This window comes from Helicoverpa armigera, chromosome 2 (assembly GCF_030705265.1).
Source record: "Helicoverpa armigera isolate CAAS_96S chromosome 2, ASM3070526v1, whole genome shotgun sequence".
Lineage (NCBI taxonomy): Eukaryota > Metazoa > Arthropoda > Insecta > Lepidoptera > Noctuidae > Helicoverpa > Helicoverpa armigera.
Window position 1 is genome coordinate 7,539,623 of NC_087121.1, and position 21,269 is coordinate 7,560,891.

Here is a 21,269-nt window from a genome sequence, read left to right on the forward strand (position 1 = left end):
AGTTACTGTAAAAGAAAGCTTATGTAATGTTCATAACAAAAAATACACTTAGAATTAAAATGAAAAAGCTTATTTTTATGTTAGCTGAGCCGCCACCTGTACCCGGTACGAGGAGGTTCTTTCCATTGTATTCACGTGTTGGAGATAAGTTGCCGCCGACCACTGATTGTATACCGTTACCTGTGAATTAAAATAAAACAAATGCATGATACAAGTATTCTAATAGTACTGGCAACAACACACATCTATCTTCTATCTTACTGAAGAGCAACAGTCACCTACCGATATTGCAAAGGTCACTCGTACAGGCCCTGTAGAATGTCCTGAAGGTAGAATCAATTATTTCATGGTTCAGGTAATCAGGTTGGCTTGAACAGCCACGTGTAAAACTAGCGACTTCACCTACAGGATCCTGAAAAATGGGTTTATCAAATTATTATGCAATTTAGTAGGAAAAACGCCATGAAAGTACCAAAACAATGAATAGGTACGTACCACATATTCTTGTCTCAAAATGGTACAATATGTATGCGGGCAGTCAACAGTGTTAGTGTCATTTGTTATGACGAGACAATCCTGATTGGAGTCCACTGATGAAAAGCTACAGGTGTAGCAACGCAATTGACCTAAAATAAAAAATAAAAAGAAAACATATTGAAGGACCGTCTAATTGCATTGTCTGTACCAGCTTTATGTATGTGACCCATCAAACTTGATTCAGGTGCAAATTAAGGTCCCCAGTAAATGTACCTAGGTATCAATTTTTTGTCGACGTAAGTACAAGTTTAAGTAGGACACATGTACACAAAAGGGCTATTAGGTACTTACATAAAAAAACTTATTTACCAAAGAGACCCCCTGAGAAAGAGATGTTCCCTTAACTGTGGAAGAACCTGGAATACTTTTGCTCACTTTTCAGTAATAGCTGAAATTATAGTACCTACTTAACATTGGTAAACATTGAGGCTGTTTCTTTACTACTGACGTAAGTATGATAAGATTTACAGGGGGTTCCCTGACTCACGAACCTGGGTCACAAACGGTAATAGAAGTTATATTAAATTATGTCCGGAAATAGATAGATCTTTGGCAAGGGTCTAAGTAAATTCATAAGAGAAAATCACTGATGAAAACTCACCTGTGGTTCCACCAAACACACAAGCAACAAAAAACAACACTATTTTTATTTGGAAATCCATTTTGCGCAAATAAACAATCCGTCGCCACTGTATCAAGCGTACTTAATCATATTTTCGATAGCACTCATTACCTCTTTAAATCGAACAATGCAGTGTTTATCTAATCTATTCGTATTTGTCTTTAATTCGAATGAAATCAGAGATCACTATCAAAGTATTTTTATTTTTGTTTGATTTTAATTGATAAAATTAAATGTAGTCCTTTAAAAACGCCGGTATTTTTAAAATACGTACAATACATTGCAATTGCGATGCATGTTGCAACTGATAGGTACTTATAAGATTGTAAAGGTAAAGTATAAGGTTCCTAGTAGGTAGATACCTACAGTCAACTTAGTTGACTCAACTACCAAATTCTTCCAAAACTGATGTAGACCATGGAGTCCATAAATTGCCTGAATGCTGAACACTCAATTGTCAAAAACAAGAATTCCTGAACTCGCCCAACACTACTAAATCTAAAAGTAGTCGTACTAGTAAATAAAAAAATCGCCATTAAATTCAGATAGTAGATACATAATTTACAGGGGGATGTACTTATATCAGAACTACCTACATATAGGACAGCTTTTCTCCGTGTGCGAGAAATTGTAAGCAGAATCCAGAAGCTTTTAAAGGTAGGTAAGTAGGTACGGCTAATAGCAACTTTCGCAAATAGGTACATATAGGTACCTACTTATAGTACTTATACTTCTGTGCCTATCAATTCCAATTGACTTGTAAATAAATCATGTTAAGTCAACCTGGAACCCAGTTAGGCCGCCGCAGATGGCAGGCCTGTGGCCGGTGTTTATCTTAATTGCTATTTCACTGGCCGTACCTCAGTCACTGCGAGAGATCCAGTCAGAGTAATCGATTCCCATGTTATTACCGGTTTCACAGCCGATAACGGAGTTACACCGACCAGTAATGTAGGCGCTACAGACTGCCTGGCTGCTTTGAAAATGTCGGATACTAGAGTTGGGATAAGGAGAAGGTCGAATAGATGTTACGTTTTATTTATTTTTCAATCAGATTTATTATTTTGTACATAAAATACATAAGTACTTAAGTGCTTTTTTTTAACGATGGCAAAAGTCATCAAATGACACCTCCTACTGTGGGTTAGCAGCGGTGAGAGTGTGTCAGACTTTTACTGACTAAAAATCCATCATGTTGGGCTCCACTAGAAAGTACCTAAGTGCTGATGCGAGTTAAAAAAAAAAAAGAAAAAAAATTATGTGATACAGAAAAGCACTAAATATTTCAATTCATTGAAGCTGCGTAATATCTGGCTCTTGATTGTGTTTTTTCATCTGATGACGATGCGCCAAAATCTCTATGACCAGCAAGACAAATGCCAGGATCATTCCATAGAGAAGCATGAGACACACCGGGTAGAAATCCACCATATTAACTGAATCAAAGCTGCTACCCATTACGGAGCAGACAGGTTTCTTGGCGTAGGCTAAACGGTTTTCCCTGTCAGTCAAACCGTGCTCCTGGATCCTGATATACCTGTAATATAAAGAGGTTACATAGGTTTTAGCATATTCTATGAAAAAGGGGACCACCTATGTGGTGAATTATAATTTAAATACAAATACAGATGCAGATATAATGTTAGGATTTAGCGTATGTGGTAAAAGTTTTTTTTATCAAAGTAATTAACTGAAAACTAAACACTACACCGACTTTTACTTCTTCTCACCCGACTTTGAACATTTCACCAAAAGGCGAGTTCTTGCCGCTACACAGCCAAGCTTTCGCGTTTTGATAGTATTCAATTTCTTGAAGTCCACATTTTTCGTGCTCTTGGAATAACGCTGAAACGATTCGGTACCCAGTGCCTGTATTCATATTGAAGGCAAACGGTCTCTGAGAACATAAATTAACCAAATTGAATTTTGCATAAGAAAAATGTTATGAGTACTTACAGGTTCATAAAAAAGGAATATGATTCTCCATATGTGTTACCTTTTGCATAGCTTTAACACCTTCTTCAAGAGTCAAAAAGTTCGGTTTACCTCTGGGTGCGACTTTCGTTTCATATATCGCCTTTTTGATGGGGTCACTGGCACTCTGTGCGGGCTACATAATAAAAACAATATTATAAAAAATAGAACACATAAAATGGTTTAAAATATTTAGTTCTCACAGGGGATCATCTTCCTGTACCTGTATAAAATATTACCTCAACCGGACATAGGGTCAGTTGGTATCCTTGTTAAAGGGTTATGAGTAGTTTCGGTGCTTGTCAAAGCAAACAAACAAACAGGCAAATCTTTGCTCTTTATTAAATACTTACCGAAAAATAATATCTATTGTAAGGCACATCCTCAACACCAAGTTCCAGTTTCGAATTTAATAAATCAGAAAGCGTTCGGATCTGATTGGAGGTCGACTGCAATAGTGCAACGATATTCGCAGAATATGACGTGTACAAAAAAAGGAACGCTAAGAACACTATGAACATTACAAGGCGGCCAAGTGTCCCTGGAAAAGAAACCATTATAACTAAGTGAAATGGCTCTAGAGCAGTATAATCACCTATATTTTTTATTGAGTAAACAAGCAGAATTCTGACCTTTCAACTCATTAGAGCTCCCTTGTTGAGATATGGCGCTGAGTACGAAAATAGTGATATCGCTCCAAGTTGGTGGCAAGCAAGTTTGGTCCATATTTTGCTAAAACAGAATTGATTAGAAACCCTTTTCATGAATCTCAAATATATTTTAAAATTATATTCCTTACCTCGTTAAACTGTTCATATTTCTTGATATCCCATTTTGTATTTATGTACAGTACAACTATCATTATGAGAACAAATGCACCCAGACAGATCCAAACACCAGTTGTGAATGGTAAAAGAAACAAATTGTTCTGATATGAGAGAGGAGGCTTCCTAAAGACGATCTTCACGGTAACAGGAGTCGGGTTCGTAAAGTATTCCAAAATCTTCAAGCGTTCTAATGACATGAATGTGACCATACCTGTCATACAAAGAATAAGTTAAATTCTCGAAGATATTACGAATGCTGTGAACTAAAATCAAAATTACCACATAATTCTGCTTTCCCCGTGTTTATTTCTCCAATCATTCCGTTCCAAGTACCATTAACCTTGTAGCCCCAAGTATCATTAAAGAGTATTCTTCTGGACGCATTTAAAAAGTCAAACAGGGGATTGATACTACGAAAAGTGCTCTTAGCAACTGTATCCACTAAGATGTGTCTGAAATTATATTTATTGGAATTATTCAAGAAAGAATTTGCAACAATATTTGTATTTGTTATTACTTACCTAAGAGTTATTAAATCACTTAAAGTAGTTCTCTTATCTTCAACGACAGAAGAAGCGGTCAAAGGTTCTCCTTTGAAATCCTTCCGTCTCATTACATTACTTTGGATAGTCTTATCCGACTTGTTTAGTCCGTAATCAGCCGACCAAACCCCATAGTATTCTATATTCCACTCAGAGGTAGGTCTGATTTTATATACTGCAAATAATTATATTATATGCACTAGGAATAATGGTGATTAATTCTAAGCTACGAGGTACACGCAAATGAAAAATCAACTTACTTGTATGAAGCAAAGTATCGTTATTTGCTGTTTTTTGAGCCATTATAACTTCAGAATCAACGGAAATATTAAGACCCCTAAATTCGGGAGGCACGATACTCTCCTTTTGTATCGGATTACCAAGAACTAGCCATCTGTACGACTTGCTAAACATTTTGTTTGCGTTAGCCTTGAAAATAATGAAAACATATAAAACGTGACAAAAACAAAATAATGTTTACATTTTTCGGAAAATAAATGAAGAGAAGTAGGTACCTGTTTGAGGAAAAATTCAGCATCTACGCAATTCTTGTCTAACAACAACAATAAATGGTTATTAGGATAAGAATTTGCGAATGTTTTATTTTTCCGTAAATAACGAACAGTAATAGGTCTTTCGAGATCCGACAACATTTTGGATAGCCTTACTTCATCAGCTTCTGTAAAAATTATGATAAGTATTCATAGATTACCATTCTCTTTCCATTTATTAATTTACATGTTGACATACTCACTAGAATTCCAGCACACATTAGCTACAATTGCAGTTGGTTTCTCGTATGAATTGGCTAAATCAACAATCATTTGCAGATCATTATTTGGGAGTATTGAAACACACCATTTCAAGCACAATATATTTAAAAACAATGTGAGAAGTTTCATGTTGAAGACGTGTCTGTGTACATTGAAAGATAAAGTGAACTATATCAAAGATTTGAGTTTCAAACTGTGTATAATTTGCGTGCTTATTACTCCAACTAGTAATTGTTTAAGTTGCTCGCTAATTGGATATAATTCATAGGTTGCTTTGTTAAACACAGGGGCTGTCTCACCACTTAAGCGTTTAACAGAATTTACTTCATAAGTACAGTGATAACTATAGGTTCAGCTACAAAACCTTTAATTATTCTACATTAACTGCGTTTTGCTCTAATATGGCTAACTACATCAAGCACAATTAACTCCAATTTCACAAAGCATTTTACTATTTTAGTTCATTTCATCTTTTCTACAGTTTAATTTTCGTAATATGTTTTCGTTTTTGTGTGCTAATATTTCTAAAGCAAGCAAGAACAAGGCGACAATAGCTCCGTAGGATAATATCAGTACAGCTGGATAACAGTCGACCATGCTGACCGATACGAAATTTGATCCACCTCCAGTACATTTTGGGCGTTTTTCATACATCAGACGATTTTCTCGATATTGCAGCCCATGTTCCTGGATTCGTTTGGTTCTGTGGAAGCAAAAAAATATCGTTTGATCTAGGATGGAGGTCGAGGTTGTTAATTATATTAATCACAAGGACAACAATTGTAATCTCTTTACCCAATTTTAAACATCTCCCGGAACGGTGTGTTCTTTCTGACGGCCAACCAAGGATCAATTACTTGCAAATACTGTATTTCTCTAAGCCCGCATTTTTCACCTTCATTGAAATATTTCCCAACGAATTTGTAACCCACTCCAGTTTCCATGTGAAATGCAAATAGTCCCTGAAAGCAAACCAACATAAACTATGTCTGTTCTGCCAGAGGTTTTATTAATATTGTAAACATTCAAGATTCTGTATTGGATACTTTTACATGCCAAAACAAATGAATGGATTTTAATTAAAGTCAGCAGTAACCAAACAGTGAGTTGTACTTTCCTCAGGACGCAAAGCAGACCAAGGGCGTTAATTATTTAGAAATAACACTAACCTTTCGCATTTGTATAACTCCCTCATCCATAGTCATAAAACGTGGTGTTGTACCAGGTGGAGCCACTTTCTTCTCATATATTGCTTTGCGGACTGGTTCAGTAGCAGTCTAAAACAAAGAAGCATCTACATAACTCGTACGAGAACGTAAGATAAGCATTATGAAATTATTGCTTCAATAAGTTACCGAGAAATAATATCTGTTGAAAACAGTATCATGAACGCCGAATTTGATTCTGGAATGGAGTAAATCTTCTAGAGTCTTAATGTGTGAAGAACTGGATTGGAGAAGAGCTACGATGTTTGCTGAGTAGGAGGTGTAGAGGAACATCAGAGCTAGGAACAGCACCAGCATTACCACTCGACCTAACGACCCTGGACAAACAGATTGTTTCGTCAAAGAAAAGTCGGTTCACTTTAAACTTGATTGTGAATCTCTTACATATCCCATAGAGGAGATGTTTAACGCATCATTGGATGACGGTTTTGAAATTATTTACCTTTCAGCTCAGAAGGACTTCCTTGTTGACACGCAGCCCCAAATATTAAAACGATAATATCAACGACATTGGCCCTTAGTACGCCTGCGTCTTTTTCCCTCTGAAAAACAACGTTGTTTATAATTTTAATTGCATTTTTATTTATATTGTTGCCTGTTTCCTTATCAGCCTTGGAGACAGGTTGTTCATTACTAGCAACTTAAAGACTCTCTCAGTGTACATTATATGCCTTTTCCGTACATTACTTGTATTATTTCCACCGCGACTTGATTTTCAGGACTTACCGTTTCTAATAAATCTTGCGTTTTCTTCCACTCCCATTTTGTCACCAGAAGAAGCACCAAGTATATTATAAAAATCAAAGCTATGGTGCTGTACCATACAGTCGTGTTGAAAGGTAAGAGGAATAAATTGTTTTCATACGACAGCTTTGGCTGTTGAAATACGAATTTGGATCGGGTTGGTGTTGGACTTGCTATGTAGTCTACTATGGAGACACGCTCGAATGTGAAGAACATCGGTGATCCTGGGGACGATAATGTAAGGAATAACAATTGGCAAGAGTAAAGCAATTCAATATGTCTTATTACCGAGATTGCCAATTACAATGTTGATACAATAGGCTTTGTCAACATTTTTTTTGTCTGTCTGCAAATTAAATTTGAGCAACTGGTTTTCCCCGAATCGGATTCTGTTTGTTGCTCTAAATAGAAGGTCATTCATAATTCGTGCGTCTACAAATAGCTTCGCTCAGAGCCCGTTACAATGATTAGCTCATCAATCAATTGCTTACTTAGCAAAGTTAATTGGTGACTGGCATGATGTTTTTACCGCTCAATTTTGCGATGGTACCGTATCTTCTGTAGGAATGTTACTTATGTTACGTCAGTGACTGCGGGACTTTCCGAGGTCTGCAACTTGAACACGTTGGTGCAACATGATTTTGACTGATTGATACCTATATCGGTGAAATATTCGATTGACTGATGAATCATGAGGGCAAAAACGCGCAAAAGTATGTAAGGAGTTATAAAATTCCTAAAGAAGGAAATCATAAGAGGAATAAGGCAAAACAAGTACCTTTTCTGGGTAGATTCAGCACATGAGATGGTAAACGTTTTAATTAATAAATATTTTTTTACCTCCGACTTCCACTTCGCCTCTAACTAAGTATCCAGTCATTCCATTCCAAGAGCCATTAACGCGATAACCCCAAGTGTTGGCAAAAATGTATTTCCTTTTAGCATTAAGGAAATCCAGCAAATGGTTGGTCGTGGGGAAGTTCACTTTCGTAATTGTATCAATGTGATCGTCACTGCAATAATTGGGTAACTGTTATTAAAAATGTGTTTAAAAATCGCAGCGAGTTATTTGGTTGTCAGTTTGTAAGGCTAACGAACTGTTATTTTTCCTTATGCTAGGATTTCGTAACAGAATTCCCAGACATGTAGGTATAGGTATCTATTTTTATCAAAACTATTATGAAAATTAAATATTTAACTTTTTACATTCCAACCGCAAAACTTATTTAAATGTTTATATACAAAAGTACTAATAAACATTCCTCGGTGAAGGAACTAGGTTTTTACCCGGCCAGTTATTATTATATTATTTTGCCAATGATATCTACGGCTGGTCATATCTATCATACCTACCCAAAATTGCCCTAGTTTATTAACAAAGAGACCTCACACAGTACAGCTACCTCTTTTGTACAATCTTAGATAATCGAAATTACAACTGTATATTCACACTTTAAAAATAACGGTATTACACCTACAGGCCATCAGATAAATGATTGACGCTCTCATTATTCGTTAGTACGTAACAAATACTTATTTCATATCCATCAATATCTAGACGTCTCAAAGAGGTCGGTTCGAAAAATCGAGGAGACTTCTGAAATCGATGTTTTGCATTCCATGTCCCGTAGAATTCTGTCTGCCAGGTGTTATTTGGGCTTATTTTGTAAACTGGAACAAATATCAGCAAGTTAAAGTCCTGGACCTAATGATTAATTATAGAATTAGGACAAGTTACTTATGGCTATGGAGAAAAGATGTAAGGTAATAAGACGTCTAATGTGAATGGACTTACTGAAATGCATTTCATACACATCGTCGACGCTCCTTAGCACCAATACTTCAGAATCAAGGAGCACGTCTATGTTAGATATTGCTCTCGGCACAATATCATCGTCGTTAGTGCTTGAATTTCCGAATAGAATCCATCGAAATGGTGCTCTGAAGACGTTTCTTGCACTGTTCTATAAGAATTTAGGGAAATTATCACACACTATTTCGACATCAGCACATATGTCATTGTTTGGATATTATCAGTTATTAGAATAGATGATGTCCACCTAGCCGATTATCGGCTACGGCGGCTGTTCTCATGTAAGGAGCCAACTGCGCAGGACATATTAAAGAGCACAAGCATTTGCGCAGACACAGGTGCACTCCCTATTCCTTCACTCTCATATCCCGATGGGACGGCAATCCGACACGACCGGAGAGAGATCAGGCGCAGGACCGACATTTACGTGCTCTCCGATGCACGGGTGTATCAATCACCAACTTCCAGGCTCCGGGATGCTTTGTGAAAGTCTTCTAAAACCCACAAAGAGATTTCGGCCCGACTCGGGAATCGAACCCGAGACCTCGTGCTCAGCAGCCACACTTGCGACAACTAGATCAACAAGGCAGTTAAGAATAGAGCACTAAGTGAAACCAACCTTCTCAAAATAAGTAGCAATATCAGGACAGTCCAGGTCAGCCATAAACACGATATGCTGTTCTTCATCATAAAACTCAGAGTTATCAGTTTTAATGGCGTCATTTGCACTAAATTGGATGTATTTATTAGTAAGGTGAGTGTGCAGTTGTATTATTTTACCTGAAAATATGATAATAAACTTTTAGTTTAGTTTTGCTTAGGAATTAAACCTGGAAGATGCCCTCAGAGAACTTAACATCTGTCTAAAGCTGTAGAACTTTTAACGTGTGTGTCCTATTTCCCGGTCTTCAGCTTTTCACATTTTGGTTGCAGCCTTTCGCAGGTCGTCAACCTCTTTGCAGGCATTTTGCCTCTTAGGTACAATACGGCGAAAAAGATATGTTTTTTTTTGTTATGATACCGTTTCAATACTCATAGGAATTTCACAAACGCATAATTTTGTATCGTCTAATTACTTTCCTTAACAGTTTGAAATACTGTCCCTACGTACAATTCGGAATTCTTGATTGGATCATGGTGAGCATTATGTTTTATAAAGAATCTTTACTCACTAGGTGTCCAGCAAAGTTTAGCAATCACAGAAGACGGTCTACCAGATGCTTCAATGACGTCGGAAAGCATGATTTGCATATTTTGCGAATCTTGGCCATAGCATAGACTTAGAGAAAAGAGTATACATACTAAAAATATAATCTTCATCGTTGGAAATGTGCATCAGTTGAATAAAGAAGACAGACTAAATACGAAGTAGGTCGGGTCTTATCATATTTGATGTACAAATCGGTCTGTATTTGCCGAGTGATTTTTCTTCAGAATTATTCTTTAGTTCGCAGTAGGTCACTGCAATTTTTGCAAAATATGTTTGCGAACCGCAATTCCCTGAATTGGTTCAGTAAATATTCTGATGTAAAATAAAAGTAGGGTTTAAGTTTGGTTTTATAAATGCTTTGTTTCAAAAGGTAATATTTGACTTGGCTTTGTTTTGATCAGTTAGCCCTAATAATTAAATTATTTGAATTTTGCGTTTGAACAAAATGTTTGCCTTTCAAAAATGAGGTCCCTACCAAAGAAAAATCCTTTATGGAAGGATCTATCAAACATTTAAAATATATAGAAAGTCTAAGGAATATTGATACGACCAACATAGAAATGTATTTAAAGGGAAGGGTTCGGGAATATTCCAATGCATGTAGAGTTCATTGTTTGAACCTATGAACTTCGTAACAGTTCTTTGTTAGAGCCTCATTACGGCGAAGGTATTTGCTCTAGATAACGTTAATCACAGTTATCTAACTTATCTATGTCAAGTTTATCCGTATTGTTTGTTTACAAGCGATAGGGAATTGTATTTTTCCGTAACAACAATAGTCAACATATAATGACAATGTATGGGCCATTCTTGAGTTTTTTGTTTTATGCTTTGTTGCTAATGATTAGGACATTGCAATCTTGATAATTTATTCTTGAATCAGGCTTTTCATTTTGAAATGTTGGGTTAATACTTTTGTTTTTCGTAATTTCAGAAATCGATATATTTTTCTTCGCAACGATGAAAATATTATTGCAACATTTATATCCTTATCAATAGTTATCAAAATAGTAAACTCATGTCAATCACTTGAAAAACAAATGCTGGCTGTAAATAGTTGTGTGGGAATAGCCCACATATCAACAGTAGGTACTTTAACGTTATCAGTGCGTACATTAATTTTAATTTATTAATTGCATTATGTAACTGGACACGGTTAGTTCTCCACGCGACTTGCTCCAGTGTGTACATTTCCAATGTGACTTTTCGTTTTCCCAGTTGATAACGCAATCCGAATTCAAACAAAGAGTTTTTATTTATTGCGATTTAAAAAGTAAAATGTTAGACACTCATTTGTTTTCTAAATTAGTGACGAGATGTTCATTAAATCCAGTGTCGTTGAGTAAGCAGGGCGAATCTGCATCCGAATGGACGCCTTTGTTGAAGAAATCTTCTAATGTGCCGCTTTCTATCAGAGGTGGGTGCTGGCTTTTGTTTTATTTTTTTTTATATTCCTACAATTATGTGTGACGGCAACTCGGGTTTCTCCGTCTAAATTGGATTATGAAGCCAAAGTTGCTCGTAGCCATATGATATGCAATCGACCACTTTTTTGTTGAAACATTTGCCCCAAGCTAGGATATAACCTGAGGCTATATTTAGAAAACCGTAATACCTATCATAATAAACCTATTGGAGTTTGATAGCTAGTCTTTCAGTAACTTTCCGATGCTAACAATTTAACAGTTGTTATGAACCCTGGTATTCGATCAATCTAAAACGATTTTGTTGTTAAATAAAATGCAAAAAAAAATTTTCGTTTCATCGTATTTTACTGAACTTAGGTAGGTACTTACTTAACAGTGAAGTTAAAACCTCCTTTGAACCTTCCCAAATAAATAGTTAGGCAGTGTTAATCTGTTGTAGTGGAAATATTTTGGTGTCAAAAAAAGGTGCTAATGAAAAGTAACTATTGGGCGTGACTAAAATTAATTAACAGCTACAGGGTGCTTATTACAAATTATCACTATAGGTACCTACCTACCTACATTCAGTTAAGTAGGTACAGCAATTTTTTCACTTACAACTAATGTGATATTTCTATGTATGTAAGTACCTTCGTCCAAAATTTCTTCGAGTAAATGTTAACGAAAGTACTTAAATCGGAATTAGGTGTGATTAGTGTCGGGACCAGTTGACGTAAATGGTAAAAATGTACGACGGATGGAAGTGGGTCACGCGAAAAGTTCCACTCTTAAGGTGCAATAAGCAATGCTATGCAATGCTAAGAGCAATTTAATGCGTTATTTATTTACTTAAAGGTAAGATCGTAATAAAGCAAGTAATATAAACCAAGCTATGGATAATATTACTTGCATTATTACGTACTTTTCATTATCGTTTTACAACGATTACCTATTTTATTACGATGCCTTTTTTGTAGAAATCATCTTAAAACCAAATTTTAGATTAGGTACTGGTATTACACTCATTTTCACATATAATTTCGAGTACTTGCAGAAAATAATAAAACTCTGCTTGTAACACGATATCGTAAATTGTAAACAAATATAACTGCATAAATCAAAATAAAACAATTGTAATGACTTGTAAGCTTAGCCTTAACACGCAGATAAAAACGTGCGTCGATAAGTTAATGTAAATGCACTTTCAACACGTGCCGTCACTGCAGCTTCTAACTCAAGAATGTTAATTTATCGATATTTAACTTCATTATTATAGAATAGGAATTGCTTATATTATGCTTATATAGTGGTAATTTTATATCACACGCAAATAGGAAATACAGATGACATCATTTTTGAAGAAAAGCATTACCAAGGGTAGGGTTGTTGTTGTTATCACAGATACAAAAAGTCTACTACTACTGGACAAAGGCCTCCTCTAAGCCGAGGGCGTTTGCCCATAGTCACCGTCCTAGGTATGCGCATCTAAGCAATAAAAATGTTTGTGAGTTACGATTGACAGAATATTCGTATAAACTGTTACTGTTTCTGTTACAGCCTTTTTATTGTCCCACTGCTGGGCACTGACCTCTTCTCACACAGAGAGGGATAAAGCAGTAATCACCACGCTTGCTCAATGCGGGTTTCCTCAAGATGTTTTCCTTCAACAATTTTGACGTGACAACGTCTTATAAATTATTTTTTTTAATTATCAGCCATTGGTGTCCAAGATACACTTAGAAAGTAGGTACATACAAACTTAGAAAAGTTGCATTGGTACTTGCCTGACCTGGAATCGAACCCACACCCACATACTCGAGAGGTTGGTTCTTTACCCACTAGGCCACCACGACGTCTGAACGATGTTTGAACCTGATGAGAGATTTATTACTAGACATCATGCCCGGTTTACACTTTGTTAAGTTAACACTGCAGGTGATTAGTGCAGGTGTTTAGTAATCAAGGTGTGAACGGAAGCGTAAAGTGATTAGTGTTAAGTGATACGTGCGATTAGTACTTATTGGTTAGTGCGAGTGAATAGAATCAAGGTCTATTTTTGTTGTTAAGTAACTACCCCCTCTCAACTTTTCTACTACCCTCTCTCGCAATTTGCCGCGCAGTGTGTTGCGCAGTGTCAAGTTCAAAGCGAAAATGAAGTGGACGTAACAACATACTTTAAAATTCGTACAAGAATACATAAAGTTTGAATGCCTATGCAATGTAAAGTGCGCAGAATTTAAAAACAAACAGTTGAGAGATGCGGCCCCATTGAAACTGAGTGAAGCGATGGGAATTCCCGATTTCAAAATTGAGTTCATTTTCTATATCAGATACCACAATAGATACAATCTCCTTAATTATTTGTCTCAATATTAGGCGCTGTTCATCTTCCATTTCTAGAGACACTATGCACAACGGACAGTACCACTATGAGCTTCTTCCTAAACACAGACTACTTAACACTTGAGACTTATCGCGTAAAGTTAACGCTTAACACTTATCACTTCACACTTCGCAAAGTGTAAACCGGCCTTCAGTTAGTGTAGGTATGTAAGATCCCACCTTGTTGTTTTTGCTTAAGTATAGAGGTTAATGACGTCAACATATAACAATTAAAAGATTGGGAAATCAAAGAACTACATTCCCAAGTGTTGATAAAACGGGCGAGTATGCCAGACGCGTCTTCGCAAGAGGAAAACAGTAAATACGTATCATTTCCGTTTTCCCGGTGCTAATGCCCTAAGTCGGTTAAACCTATACTTTATTTAGTTTTTAAGGTCACTTAGCATTGGTTGAGTGAGTCTAACCCTTAAAACGTCGTCACCCGTGACAGACTCCCCAACTTTTAGGTAGGCTTAATACTTGGGTTCCATGTATACTTACTACTACTTTTTAATAAATTATGACAAGTAACTAAAATACATGATTGAAATGATAAGATTGTTAGGTTTTCAAAAAACTCCAAAAATGAATGGAAGTGTATTGACAACAAAAAGATAAGGTCTTGAAATCGGAACAAACACTACCTATTTTTTCAGGCACTAGGTAAATATGTTTCCTCAGCACGTTCTCCTTTATCTGAGAATACAGAATTTAATGCAATTCACTATGAGGTTGTAAACCTTCGTTAAATAATGAAGTTGGTTAAAAATGTGAATGTTTGGTCAGCAATGGTTGGGCAAATGCCAGCGAGTTTCGACCGAGACTAAACTATTTGATACGGATGGCCGGTCGCTTACAAGACATCGCGGATTTTTGTATACGTTCGCAATTATTTTATTTAGGTCCGGGTTAATAGTTCTCATGATAAGATTGTTTCAGTGGATTACTGTTTTGACCAAGGGAAGCCAAGCACTTAGGTATGGACCCTAAGCTCTAAGAAGGTAATAAGTATGTTGTGAAACCTCACAGCGTTATGTTAATATTGAAGAAGCAATTATTGAGAAGCTTCGAATACATTAAGCATAGGAATATATTTTCAGTATTTTTTTTATACTAAAATTATTTGCAATCGGTTTTCATCAAAATATAGTTTAAACAATAAACAAAATAGGTAAAACAAAATAGGTATATCTATTGCCTTGTTTGTCAATACTTTACAAAAGTACCAAGTACACTTGAGAAAACTTCTAAACTTGAGAAAAATCCTGAACTATTGACTATATTTATAGACGGGGTTACTTGTATAGAATTGTATTCTAAATATTATTGCAACAAAAACGTTGGATCGTGTCACGATAGCTAAAAACTAATAGTTATTTGTTATTATGTTTTTATCTCTACTACAGCGTGGCGAGGGACGATATCGCCGATTTAATTTTAGAATGAGGAAAACACTTTTTATAATAGGTATAATCACTGATTTATTGGACCAAATAAACCTAATATTGATTATGACATTTCACTTAAAATATAGGTATGCAGTTTTTCGACCTTACGTCTAAAGGATTTTGAGATTTCATTTACTATCTGGTTTGCCGCGGAACTTCTTCCCGTATCCGGACGAAAAATATTTTGTACTTATATAAATTAATCCTAAAATTGATTTTCTATCCATTAGTTAGTAGTTACCTAGTAACGTTGAACCTACCAAATGCTACCAATCTTTTAAGCAAAAATTTTCAATGCAAATTATAATCGACAAAATGTACCTTACATATCGACTTCTGCAAATCAATATACAGTAAGTACCAGGCAAACAGAACAAATGAAGATGCACCTACTTGCGTTGCGCTTGCGCCTACGTTCGTTGTCATGCAGTTACGTGCAACTTGCTACGGTTGCTACGCTCGTAGAATCGTAGATATACGTCACTATAGAATTTGAATGGTTGCGATGACGTGCAAAAACAATGATTAAATAAAGTTATTAAAACTGTAAAGTTTGCCTAAGCTATGACTGAGTAAATAAGCCTTTCATCGCCTTCAATATTTTAAACACCTTCATGGGCACAATGATAGATGATGATAAATCATTGTCGTGTTTTTTTTTAATGCCGTAAATAATATTGACTATTTGTTATCAATTGACATGCAATTTATTATGATTTAAATTTTCCATAGGAAACGTATAACGACGACAGACGACTGTCAGCGATTGTATAGCACCGTTTACATATGTATAGTGTTTACAGGTATATACAAAGATATATTTATTTGAAGGATGTAATATAAAGTCGCAAATATGTACAACTTTTTATGGGAAATTACAACGATACGGATTATTTTAAAAATGTTTAATTATTTTTTAAATAAATGAACAAAGTCCAATATTCTATAAGTCATACAATCACACAACTAACATGTTTTATAATGCCTGAGAAAATAGTTCGGATGTTCAGTAGACTGCAGTTCTTAGCTCACTACAATTTATTTACTTTTATATTCATTGTTACGAAGACATTCTTGAAAGGCTAGGTCATTAAAATAGCGCCGACATTCTATCTTCGTTTATTACTAAGATCTCGCTTAGTAACAGCCGCACGGTTCTATCGATATCAGGTTAGACAACAGCTAGGGAGTTTGTTCCACCATCTCTTCTTCAAAGCAAAAAGGCATAGGAAAGTGGTAAAGGGCGGGTGTTTAGGGGGCTGTATTTTGTAAATTTAACTTTCAAAAAACATTGAATAAATTACTTTTTATCTTTATCTTTTTTTATTAACATATGATGCGAACGTGGATGATTGATCATCCGTCACAGCAAGTACCTCCAATTTTCGGAAAACACGTTAAATTGGTGGGTCCGGTTGTAATTTGATCATCTTTGACAGTCGTCGGAAGCTAACATATACTTAGAAAGCAAGCTAAAATAACAAATGCGTCTTACTAACAAACAAAAGAAACTGCTGAATCGATTTGGAAAATTCTTTCACTGTTGAAAAGCTACACATTTCCCGAGGTTACATTTTATCCCGGTACAGGCAGTAGTTTCCACGGGTCGCGGGTGGAACTATGGGAAATCGGCTAGTAAACAATAAACAACAAAAATAAAAATAAGCATAGGAATTAAGAGGAAAAATTCTTATAAATATCTACTTAGTAAATAGGTTGTTTCTAAGTAAAGTGACTAGAAACTAAACACGCTATTAATAATGAATTCCGTATTACTTAATTAATTTTGTAAACTTAAGGTCATTGCCACAGTTTTTCTAACATAATTTATGTTAAGTTTAGGTGTATATGTAAATTTTATACTTATATAAACTTTTTTATTATCTATTGATCTTATTTACCACGAGATAGTAAATAACTCCGGTTCCTTGGTGTTACTTCTTGGAACGGTTAACGGATCTGTACAAAGGAATGTTAAACGTAAACATTTTTTTTTAGTTAATTTGACGCTAGTAGAAAATATAAAATTTCCTTACTTCCAATATAAAATATCCTCTCCCAATTGCCCATTCTATTTTAATTTATATTATTTCCGAGCAAACTTTAGTTTCTTTTTTATCTTTTTCGGGTTAACTCGCAAAAAAGAAGAATGAGTGGTCGAATATTAATTAGAAGTTGATGATGGTAATCCTGTGTTTTTTTAACCTAAGCTATTTTGATAAAAGTTTATAGTTAGGTAGTAGCAGTATCAAGCAGTGCGATTAGGTTTTTTAGCGCAACTTTAGCAGCACTTAACAAAGGTAATTGACTTGTGATGGAGGTATAAATAAATAAAAAGGTTGCGAAAACAGTTATTTCATTCATCTTTCGCTGTAGACACGTGTCAGATGTAATGTGATATTTTTATAAACATGTAATAAGTAGAGCATAATATCTTCGTTGGACTAGAGTTGTTTACAGTTCAGAAGTAGTAGCAAAACAGTTCAGAAGCGTTAGGTAGTTCGGGTAACTGGGTTGAGGAGGTCAGATAGGCAGTCGCTCCTTGTAAAACACTGGTACTCCGTTACAGCCGGTTAGATTGGAAGCCGACCCAAACATAGTTGGGAAAAGGCTAGGCAGATGATGACTTCTGTTCAGAAGGCATTCATAATTTAATTTTTCTCTTCAATTTGTATGATTTTTCTTTTTGTGAACCTCATTAGTTATTGTTATGTCAATGCAGCGTCAAGCTACGTCTTCCAGATAATTTTGTTCTACTTATTATTTTTAACACGCTTTTATTAGATTGAGTTGTTTTTAGTTACATACTACGTAAGTAATTATGCACTAGCTTTGCATTATATTATGTACTTCTAATGGAACTAAAGTAACTAATTAAAACATCTTCCAAGGATCGTAGCGTAAAGAAAATTGGCAGATGTGTGTAGTTCTGATGTCAATACAATATTTTCCTGTCGAACTGTTCTGATGATGAAGCCGGAAAGTATAAACGCACGTAAAAATCGTCACAGGATTTAAAAGAGTGGTTTTCCATTGATTTTTGTTTTTGAACTATTAATTAAGTTTTACATCAAAGCTTTTATTCCATAAATTTTAGTTTATAATTTGGCGGTTTATAATTTGCATTAACGGGCCAAAATTGATGTCCTAGTTTGGATTAACAACGCAACCTTGTGTTATGTAAGACCTTTATAAATATTACATGAGGTTCTTTCCAAGAAACTGTGATTCTTAGTATCAAAGTAAGTTGCTTGTGAATATAATGCTATGTATAAAGATTGGGTCACGACCGACACTCTGGTCTCCATCACACAAACATGGAATTTTTTAAATACTTATTATCTGTCTCAAGAACTCACTTCTTTAGAAATTTCCATTGGCATGTCCTTGTAAATATATATTATGACTATTTTGTTGTGCGTAAATACTGCGCTTTATTTTGTTGATTGATTGATTCATCATTGCTCATCCAGCCTAGGCCCAGTTTCTAGCAAAGCAGAGAGGAAAGGAGACAAGATATGCCGTCTGAATATACTACATAGTCTTTGATTGCAAATTAAGCTGGCAGGTTATTTATAGGAAAGCAGAGATGGAAATTGTAGCGGAGAGATGCATGGGCGTAGCCAGCTTTGGGCTCAGGGTGGGGCAGCAGTCAACCTATCCACCGGGGAAGTGCGGGGGCCCTCCGATTTTTTGTCTCTTAATTTGAGAGGTTTATATTTTCAGGTACAGAAAATAAACAATCACATACAGGACAAAAGGCAAAAGTAAGGGCATGTAGTTTCTGAATACGCGAGCGAAGCGAGCGCGAAATTTTTATCGGACTTAAACCAAATATTACCCACGTGAAATTTAGCCCAAACGTACTTAATTTTTTGTTTGTTGACAAATGCAAAAATAAGGGCATATAGTTTCTGAATACGCGAGCGAAGCGAGCGCGAAATTTTTATCGGACTTAAACCAAACATTACGTAAAATTTAGCCCAAACGTACTTAAATTTTTGTTTGTTGACAAATGCAAAAATGACGGCATATAGTTTCTGAATACGTGAGCGAAGCGAGCGTGAAATTTTTATCGGACTTAAACCAAATATTACGTAAAATTTAGCCCAAACGTACTTAACTTTTTGTTTCTTGACAAATACAAAAATAACATAGTTTCTGAATACGCGAGCGAAGCGAGCTCGAAATTTTAATTATTTTTTAAGACTTAAAACCAAAAACTACGTAAAATGTCGCCCAAATATACATTTTCATGAATGGGGGGCCTAGGTACAACACACCCGATATACGTCCATACGAAAACCCCCTCGCTCGCATAGATAAGTCGATAAAAATAAAGTTAGATACCTAAGCAACGTTGCGCAGCTAAGCTTCGCGGACCACTCGGAATGCTTCCAAGGACCACCAGTGGTCCGCGGACCAGCGGTTAAGAACCACTGTGCTAAACGATCGTTCTATTGTACTGGTCGTACATGGCTAGGCAAGCAAAATAGCGAGCGCGGTTTTTACACTAGGATAAAATTGCATTTCCGAAATTTTGATTACATCTACCAGATGGACTCCTTCAATGCATTATTTTTTGGATTAGATGGACGGCTCGGCTCGCTACGCCACATAGCAAATATTCTTTTAGGGAATACGGCTCGCTTTCAAATGACGCACGCACCGCGCACGTTCGGGAACTCTAGCGTGTATTTTGTTTTGATCGCGCTCTTTTCAAAGTCGACAATTTTTTTGTGCAATAACTTACGGATAGTACATATGATTGTTGATGTTTTTAGTTAGGGTAAGTAAAAAAAAACATTGTTTAATTAGACACCGTATAGGTCAGAGCCAAGGCCCAGGGTGGGGCAAGTGCCCCAGCTTGCCCCAGTGTGGCTACGCCCATGGAGAGATGTGTGCTCTGTTTAACAGAGATGTAAGCTGTTCGAGATCAAATCAATAGTAGTGCTATGTAGTAGGTACCTAATAAAGTAAAGCAATGGTAGTACATTCTTGTTCTCATTTATAATATTAGTAAGTAAGTTTGTGGCTTATGCAAACCACATCCGCATAAACCAATAAAACATCAATAAAAGAACCATTTTTAGCCACTACAATTTCCGTGACATAGCCTAAGTATGGTGACTCTAACATAAATCATAAAGTCATAGTTTGTGCTCATCGGCATACACTACGTGAATACTGAGTGGCGACATGTGACTCTAGGCTAATGAATACATGGCATGTGTATGTTTGCTGACCTCATTGTATAGTCAAGTAATAGGGGAAATCCACCCTCTGTTAATTGTTTCCGTGTCAGTAACAGTTGGGTACAAAAGCCTTTAAAACCTTCTACCTACAGTCGCCACAGAAAGTAGTTTACAGGATAATAATAAAAGCTTGAAAAAACAGTAAACAGGTACAGGAAAATAAAGATAGGTACCTGTCCACTTACACAATCGTTATCAAGTGTGAACGACTTGAAACCTCGAATCAAAAGAGGTTATAATCCACTTGACACAGATTAAATAACTTTTCAATATTACCTATATCTGTCATAGACCACAATAAAACTTTGGCCAATTTATTTTTTTGTCTGCTACGATTGTATTTCGAGCGATTATACAAATTTTGCAAGCGTTGTGTCACAACAATTGTTACTGGAATTGCTGATTGTCTCTCGATTTCCTTTCAGCAGCAACACCGCAAGGTCACTGCGTTGACCCTGGATTCTGCGATACTAGATTTACTTATACTTAGGGAAAATATAGCCTGATGCT

At 35.9% G+C, this 21,269-nt stretch overlaps 3 protein-coding genes across 3 annotated transcripts in view; 1 reads left to right on the forward strand and 2 right to left on the reverse strand.

Moving 5' to 3' along the window:
- Nucleotides 1-2: 2 nt before the first annotated feature.
- On the reverse strand, nucleotides 3-1,298 carry LOC110375700 (uncharacterized). The gene is made up of 4 exons (XM_021333941.3): nucleotides 1,139-1,298; nucleotides 496-626; nucleotides 283-412; nucleotides 3-180 (listed from the first exon to the last, which is right to left on the reverse strand). Exons 1-4 carry the CDS (start codon nucleotides 1,197-1,199, stop codon nucleotides 20-22), a joined length of 483 nt encoding a protein of 160 aa, XP_021189616.3. The 5' UTR covers nucleotides 1,200-1,298; the 3' UTR covers nucleotides 3-19.
- Nucleotides 1,299-2,444: 1,146 nt separating this feature from the next.
- Nucleotides 2,445-9,888, reverse strand: LOC110377605 (ionotropic receptor 75a). Its single transcript, XM_064038995.1, has 18 exons — nucleotides 9,678-9,888; nucleotides 9,041-9,209; nucleotides 8,724-8,916; nucleotides 8,086-8,258; nucleotides 7,228-7,469; nucleotides 6,944-7,043; nucleotides 6,631-6,818; nucleotides 6,445-6,552; nucleotides 6,071-6,237; nucleotides 4,857-4,862; nucleotides 4,482-4,664; nucleotides 4,240-4,412; nucleotides 3,933-4,171; nucleotides 3,766-3,865; nucleotides 3,487-3,674; nucleotides 3,156-3,269; nucleotides 2,890-3,056; nucleotides 2,445-2,696 (listed from the first exon to the last, which is right to left on the reverse strand). The coding sequence occupies exons 1-18, from the start codon at nucleotides 9,720-9,722 to the stop codon at nucleotides 2,450-2,452; spliced, it is 2,802 nt and encodes a 933-aa protein (XP_063895065.1). The 5' UTR covers nucleotides 9,723-9,888; the 3' UTR covers nucleotides 2,445-2,449.
- Nucleotides 9,889-11,350: 1,462 nt separating this feature from the next.
- Nucleotides 11,351-21,269, forward strand: part of LOC110376825 (putative inorganic phosphate cotransporter) — a 34,790-nt gene continuing 24,871 nt past the window's right edge. The window contains exon 1 of the mRNA XM_021335438.3: nucleotides 11,351-11,685. Coding sequence (XP_021191113.3) covers nucleotides 11,547-11,685 — 139 coding nt within the window. The 5' untranslated portion in view covers nucleotides 11,351-11,546. The remainder of the gene's footprint in view (nucleotides 11,686-21,269) is intronic.